Consider the following 7,321-nt stretch of genomic DNA (forward strand, 5'->3'; position numbering starts at 1 on the left):
TTATGCTCAAGATTTACACAGGAAAACACGTGATCGTGAACAACGTTATGCCTCCACTACTGTGGAAGAGAAGAGAAAATCTCTTTCCAAAGCTGCAGATATCAGAGGCCTTTAACGAGTGAGAACTCAAACTCCCCCTCTCATTTACATGGGATATAAGATATAATAGGTAAATGCTACTTAATTTTCACTTCTATTTATTTCTTATCTTATGATTTTGTATATTACCTTTTGTGAATATCTAAGGACAAAGTGGAGCTGCTGGAGAAAGTTGTTGAATGTGTTGAAAAAATTAAAAAGTCATAGTTGGATGTGGCCAAATATTCGAGAAAGTACGAGACTTTGAAAAAATATATCATTACACAAACAAAGCGGAAGAGTTCGACCTAGGTGGAGTAGGAAAGACTACATTGACTATGCTATTTTTTTATTACGCCTCACAAAAAATGTGAAAAACTCTTTGTATCTATGATATTGCACAACTTGCAAAAGAGGGAACTCGCAACGGCAAGGTAAGTTCCTTTAAATTTTTCCCTGTACCAATTGCAAAGATCTATATATTCATTTCGATTTGAACATTATGTATATATTTTCTAATGAGTAACAAAGTATTTGTACGATGTTAGATTTATAGGCAATACTGAAAAGTGGTAGAAAACTCTATTCTTCAATTAGAAATCTCAATTTTGTGGTTTGTAGTGTATTTTATTAAGTAATAAGCGACATGGATGATAGGTGTTTGAGATTCCATATATTCTTAAAGTGTATTAAATACCCTATGGCTACACAAATATTGTTGCCCACTTAATACCCACTTCTCCATCACGATCGAGTTATGAAAGAGATCCTTCTCACCCACCCCTACAGTGGAAATGTTTTGATTTTGATTCATCTTTTAAAAATTATTATTAGAATTTTAGGTTGCATAGACTCTTTCACCTTATATGGTGTAGATATTGTGGATACATCATGAATATAAATATTTCTATTATAAAAGCAAAGGAACACCCTACACAACTTACTTAATAAGATAAAAAAGAAAAATAACATAGATAAAAAAGAAAAATAACATGAATAAAATGTTTCAAAAAATATACATTAGAGAAAAACCTTATACAACTTACTTAATAAGATAAAGAAAAATATATAAATAAAATGTTTGAAAAAATACACCTTAAATTATTTAATTGATGGATTCACAAACACCATAGAATTCAATTATTCAAAATTTAGTTACTATTTACTAATTAATAATGTGAAAATTCATTTATTTTGTCATGCAATGCTAATATGATATGGTAATAGATAAATAAAGTGAATTTAAATGGGGTGAAAGAGATTGATACAATTATTCAAAATTTAGTTACTATTTACTAATTAATAATGTGAAAATTCATTTATTTTGTCATGCAATGCTAATATGATATGGTAATAGATAAATAAAGTGAATTTAAATGGGGTGAAAGAGATTGATATGGTTACTGTCAATCAAACCAAGTGGCGATGTGCTTTTCTGAATAGGCTGCTTATTATTTATTCGTGGATAAAAAAGAAATGAATTTCTTTTGTTACTCCAAAATAAACCTTATCACGTCTCTTTTATGGCGAGAAGGAGATGATGATACGAAAAAATAATAATATTTAAAATAAATTGATAGAAAAAACAAAATTTCACTGAACTTTAATTAGATACCAACTTTACAATCAAGAAAATCGCTTAAAAAATAATCAAAATTTGTGAATTTTAACATAAGGAAAAAGGTAAGGCACCAAACATGATACGATTTAAATAGTAAATAATAAATACGCCATAGCCCACGCCCACGCCCTGCTTTGAACCGCAAACATCACATCACAGAAGCATCTCCATCGCAACATTGCTAAACACGTGGTCTGACTCCTGAACGCGTCTTTGAATTTGTATATGATCCCACCGACCTACTCCACTGCAACACTTTCCATCTCATTGCCTCCGTTACATCAACTTCTTTCCATCTCTCTTGGTCTCCTCCACCAAAATTGTTCATTAGACCCACCTCACCGCCCCTACCGTCGGCTGATATCCCATGGATTCCATGTCCTCCATGTGAAATCTTTTGCTCTCGGGCCGTGAGCGTACGTTGAAGCCGAGACGACTTGCAGAGATAACATTCAAAATGGGAGAGACATTCTTTGGCAGTTGTCTATAACGGGACTTTTTGAAAGCTTTTTCGGCGGGTTTTTCCGGTGAAAATCTGGCAGCAATTTATTGGAATCGCAAGTTTATAGCTAGTTTTTACACAATCAAAACGTCCCAGGGTTTTTTGCTGAATCCGAATATGTAGTTAAAAAATCATTTTAAGTGCAACAAATCATGATTTAATCTCAATTTCTTCCGCCGGATTTCGTCACCTGAATTTCCAAAAAGTCAAACAACTCCCATTCTTTGTAGTGTTGCAGAGATAACTGGCATTTAACTGGACGGTGAGTGAGAGAGATATAAATTTTACATTTTGTTGGATCGATAGGTATATGATGATTTAGGTAGGCATATGATGACTCACAGGTTATTTTGCTCTGGATGAATGAATATTCAGGGACGAAGACTAGCTCTTGGATAAGATTGTGCTGCAAATAATTCCGCCACAGTTGGATGTGCCCAAATGGCAGAGTATGGAACTACATTGGAGGAAAAATTAGAAGAATTTGAGACGCTTATATTTAACCATCCAGAGAAACGCCAGGCCAGGGTTGTGGGGATTGTGGGTGTGGGCGGCGTTGGGAAGACAACGCTGGTGAAAGAATTTTTCAAGCGTCGGAGATCAGATTACGCTGGATCCTCCTTTTTATCATACGTGAGCGAAAATGAAGGTAGAGGCAATGTAACTTCTTTGCAGAGTAAACTACTCAGCGACCTGCAAGGAAATGGAGACATCAAAATTGGGAGCTTGGATGAAGGTAAAGCGATACTTGTGAAAAATCTCGAATCTTGTCATGCGCTCATAGTATTAGATGATGTTCGTCAATTAGATGCCTTCCTGCCAATTAGGCATGTCCTTGACCCCAAGAGTTTGATTTTGGTTACGTCTCGTGCCAAGCATGTCCTGCGAAGTGGGGGGATACTAGAAACTTCAATTTACGTCCTCCGACGAATGAATGAACAAGCCTCCCGTGAGCTTTTCTGTTCCTATGCCTTCTCGCAGTCATGTCCACCCCAAGGATTTGAAAGTTTAGTACAGCGATTTTTAGATGAATGTTATGGACTGCCATTACTTTTGAAACCGTTTGGGGGTCTTCTATGTGGAGAAAATGATCTATGTAAATGGGAAGAAGTACCGTACAGATTCAGAATTCTACCTACTGACATAAGGACGAGACTTCACATTTGTTATGACTCCCTCGTTGAAGAAGAGCAGGAAATTTTCCTAGATATTGCGTGTTTTTCTATAGGAAAAGACAGGGATACGTGGATAGGAATATGGGATGAATCCGGGTGGAAAGGTTTGGTGGGATTTCAAAATCTAATGAATAAGGGTCTTGTCCAAGTGGACGCTGAAAATAAAATAGTAATGCACGATCAATTAAGAAACTTGGGAAGATATATGGTAGGAGATCAATTAAGAAACTTGGGAAGATATATGGTAAGAGATAAAGTGCCGCAGCGTTTTCGGAGGGCAACCATAGAGTATCTGCGGGAGCAATTATCATCTGTAAGTGCATCCTAACCATCCTAACCTTTGTTTCCAAGTCAACAAGTTCCAAGATTTTTAATTAGAAAAATTCATTGCGTCTTCTGTTATAATTCTCCATTGATTCGAATTAACTAACCAACAGGAGATAACGCCAGTCCACGGAATTAGAATGTATCCCGGAGATACTATCGTCAGCAGCCTTGAGCCGTTCGGAATGATCAGTAACTTGCATTTCCTTGAAGCTGAAGGCAGTGTTGTAGAAAGCATATTGACAAAGGTGCTGTCCCCGAAACTAATGTGGCTCCACTGGATTAATTGTCCCCACTCTTCCCTGCCTCCCTGGCTTCCGATGCACGATTTAAGAGTTTTAGAAGTGGCCGGGAAGGAATTGAAAATATTGTGGAAATGTGAATCTCAGGTATGTAGATGTACATGCAGTCGTTATGCAGAAAGGATTATTATATTTTAAGATGAGAAGCATTATGGTTTTATCTTCCTTTCTCCTTGAAATACAAACATTGCAGGCACCTATGCACTTGCGAGAATTGATCGTTGATGCTCCACTTTCGAAGTTTCCAAAGTCATTAGAGCAGCTGAAGCACCTTAAAATGATTGAAGCGAAGGATGCGTATCTGGCAACGCTACCAGAAGAATTTTGTTACCTGCCTTTTTTAAAATATTTAAAGCTAAAAGACTACCAGATTCTTCCAGATTCGGACGGGAATTTCAGCAATATCCAACTGACCGACGGAAGAAATCAGGAGAGCATTTCAGATTCCATGGACAATTTAAAGAATCTCAATCTCACCGATCTGGAGCGTTGCACAAGTTTGGAGATGCTTCTCACAGCTATAGTTTGGAGACACTTCCAAAGTCCTTAGGGAAGTTAATAAAGTTCCAACGCATCCATCTGTAGCGGCAGCCGTACAAAAATTTGAACATGTTTCCAAATCTCCAAAGCATGCTTCACATTTGAAGACGCTCCCAGCTTCTTTTGGGAGCTTTATAGATCTGCAACAACAGAGGGCATAATAGTAATGTAAATTTACAGGAGCTACTAGATCGTCAAACTCTGATATTTCTGAAGTTCTTAAAGCTACTGTCTACTCCTGCATCAAAACCTCAGGTAATCATTTTGCCCAAACTCAAGGGGGTCAAGTGGGAGAGATTCTCTATATATTTTATTCCAATAATGTAAATGATGAGGACCTGTTAGGTCCTCAAACTCTGATATTTCTGAAGGTGTTAAAGCTACTGTCTACGCCATGCAGGAGCATCAAACCCCTAGGTAATTATTTTTCCCAGACTCAAGGGTCATGAAATTTTCCAAGTGGGAGAGATTCCCTATAAATTTTATTGCAATAATGTAAATGTACAAGAGCTGTTAGGTCCTCAAACTGATATTTCTGGTGGTGTTAAAGCTACCGGCTACCCAGGCAGGAGCATCAAACCTCTAGGTAACCCTTTTGCCCAGACTCAAGGGGTCATGAAAATTTTCAAGTGGGAGAGATTCTCTATAAATTTTATTCCAAGGGGAGAGATTCCCTTAAATAAAATTTACGTATGTATAAATCTAGAAATAAGCAATTTTCATGTATTCATTCATGTAATTATAGGTGTACAGATTTTAGAAAAAATCTAGGTTGTTCTAAAATTTTGGTGAGTTGGCATTTTTGACTATGTGGCACATTGTAAAACAGCCAAGCAAACAAACCGGGGTTTTTTTGTATCTCTTCTAGAAAATGGACAGTTGTAAATGCAACCCCATAAGGTAGAAGATATTTTGATTTGTATTATGCTAGTAGAAGTAGTGGTGTAGTGTAGAAGATAAGATAAAAAGGAACACAGAGCTAGAATGCCGGAGGTAGAGAAGAGGGCTGAGTATCCCCATATTGTGTACACGGTCAAGAATTTCTGTGTAGTTGAATTTGATTTATTAAAAGAAATTTTATATGCATATGTTATTGTGAATATTTCGGTCTATTGTGATGAATTTCTCTGTTGAGCTTAAATGGTAAACAGACTGAGCATGTGATTGTATAGTCTGAAAATTGTATGAAATTCTTTTAATGGAATATGGAATATGAAAATTGTGTGAAATTCTTTTAATGGAATATGGAATATGAGTACAGGAGGTTGATAATTGGGTGATCTCCAGCAGTCAGTAATTACAGTAGTATGTGATTGTTATGAGGAGGACTTACAACCTCTTGAGATAATGGAACAGTGGTTTCGATTTGAGGATAAGCTGATGGCATCGATCAATTGTCTGTGGTAAGTGTCTCTGTGTATTTAAATGGCATGGACTAACATTGCTCTGTGTTGAGCAATATAGCAGATCCAAGTGGTGAACTAAACCCTGAGAAATGGGCATTGGTAATGGAGGAAAAACCCAGCAAGTAAATCATTGATCCAGATGTGGTCAAACAATGATGATGAAAAATCACTATCATGAATCGCACTAATCTTCAAGCAGGGTATTAAAGCTGAGGAACGATTTGTTTGGTAATATCCCCAGTAGTATACGGTATGTTCAAATAGTCAATCATGTCCAGCTCCTGGTGAGAGTAATACATTAGTACACTCATGGTTACAGCAGGTTATTCAGCATTTAGTAATTTGTATGCAGAGTTATAAATTGTGGATATATACCTGTAGTATGCAAGTGCAGAAACAGAGTGGAACTAACATCCCCTGGATATATACCTGTAATATGCAAGTGCAGAAACAGAGTGCAACTAACATCCCCAGGTTGACCTTGTGAATGCTAGAACTTTTACTGTAACAGAGGTGACCTTGATGATTGAACAATCCAGTAGAAATCTGCAGATGAAGTTCAGATTTGGTAAGATGGTAGAGAATTCCGGGTAGCACATGGTATTCAAGTGATCGTCACTTGATTCCTGCAATATTTATGAAGATCTGGTTAGAGAGATCTGAACAGAGGATTCTTGAAGGTAAGCACTTCAAGGAAGAACAGTGAGCTAAATACCCCAATTAGGTAAGGGTTCTGAGATTATAGGTTGTTAAAATCCTGTAGCTTACCTTTCTTTTGATAAGCTTCGGATAGTTATGGGTTCAATGAATCTAAGTTTATTCATTAATGCAGTCTGTGTTTTAAACTGTAACCATTTGAAAGAAGGATCTGACGATTCAAACATAAATGATTTTCGGTTCATAGATATAGGCAATTTAATTGATTTCCAGTTCATAGTTATAGGGAATTTAATTTCTTACAGTTAACAGTTGAGGAAAGGAGTCTTGGGTAAATATAGATTGCTGGTAGCATTAATAGACTTCTCCCATTTTTCTTTTGAGTTTACGTTTTAGTGTGGAGTTTTGTGTGAGTTTGTAATAAAATAAATTCATTATGTGAACATTGGTAGATTAATGTTTTTTAATCTAAATTTTTATTATGGTTATAGATAAAAGGTAGTGACATATTTCTGTATATATATCATTTAGATGAATATCTTTTTAGATTAATATATAGAATTTTCAATTATTAATGAGTGTATTTTTAAATTTAGATTTAGTTTTCAAATTTATATTTATTTTTTTACATTTAATCTAATTTAATTTAATTATTATTATAAAATTAATGTACACATTATCAAATGTTACTTTTTACATGTATTTAATATAATTAT

The 7,321-nt window shown here is 35.7% G+C and overlaps 1 protein-coding gene across 1 annotated transcript; it reads left to right on the forward strand.

Moving 5' to 3' along the window:
• Positions 1 to 1,959: 1,959 nt before the first annotated feature.
• LOC149216646 (disease resistance protein RUN1-like) lies at positions 1,960 to 6,814 on the forward strand. The gene is made up of 4 exons (XM_089392816.1): positions 1,960 to 2,463; positions 2,577 to 3,689; positions 3,814 to 4,089; positions 4,196 to 6,814. The coding sequence occupies exons 2-4, from the start codon at positions 2,643 to 2,645 to the stop codon at positions 4,550 to 4,552; spliced, it is 1,680 nt and encodes a 559-aa protein (XP_089248942.1). The 5' UTR covers positions 1,960 to 2,463; positions 2,577 to 2,642; the 3' UTR covers positions 4,553 to 6,814.
• The last annotated feature ends 507 nt before the right edge of the window (positions 6,815 to 7,321 follow it).

This window comes from Pinus tabuliformis, chromosome 1_1, assembly GCF_031772625.1.
Source record: "Pinus tabuliformis cultivar Carrire ecotype Pingquan chromosome 1_1, CPIR1, whole genome shotgun sequence".
In the NCBI taxonomy this organism is placed as follows: Eukaryota; Viridiplantae; Streptophyta; class Pinopsida; order Pinales; family Pinaceae; genus Pinus; species Pinus tabuliformis.

Bases quoted from the DNA above. Each gene is read 5' to 3' on its own strand.
- LOC149216646 (XM_089392816.1), top strand. From the start codon at position 2,643: ATGGCAGAGTATGGAACTACATTGGAGGAAAAATTAGAAGAATTTGAG. The intron at 3,690-3,813 runs GTAAGTGCATCC...ACTAACCAACAG, and splicing joins TGCGGGAGCAATTATCATCT to GAGATAACGCCAGTCCACGG. The intron at 4,090-4,195 runs GTATGTAGATGT...CAAACATTGCAG, and splicing joins TGTGGAAATGTGAATCTCAG to GCACCTATGCACTTGCGAGA.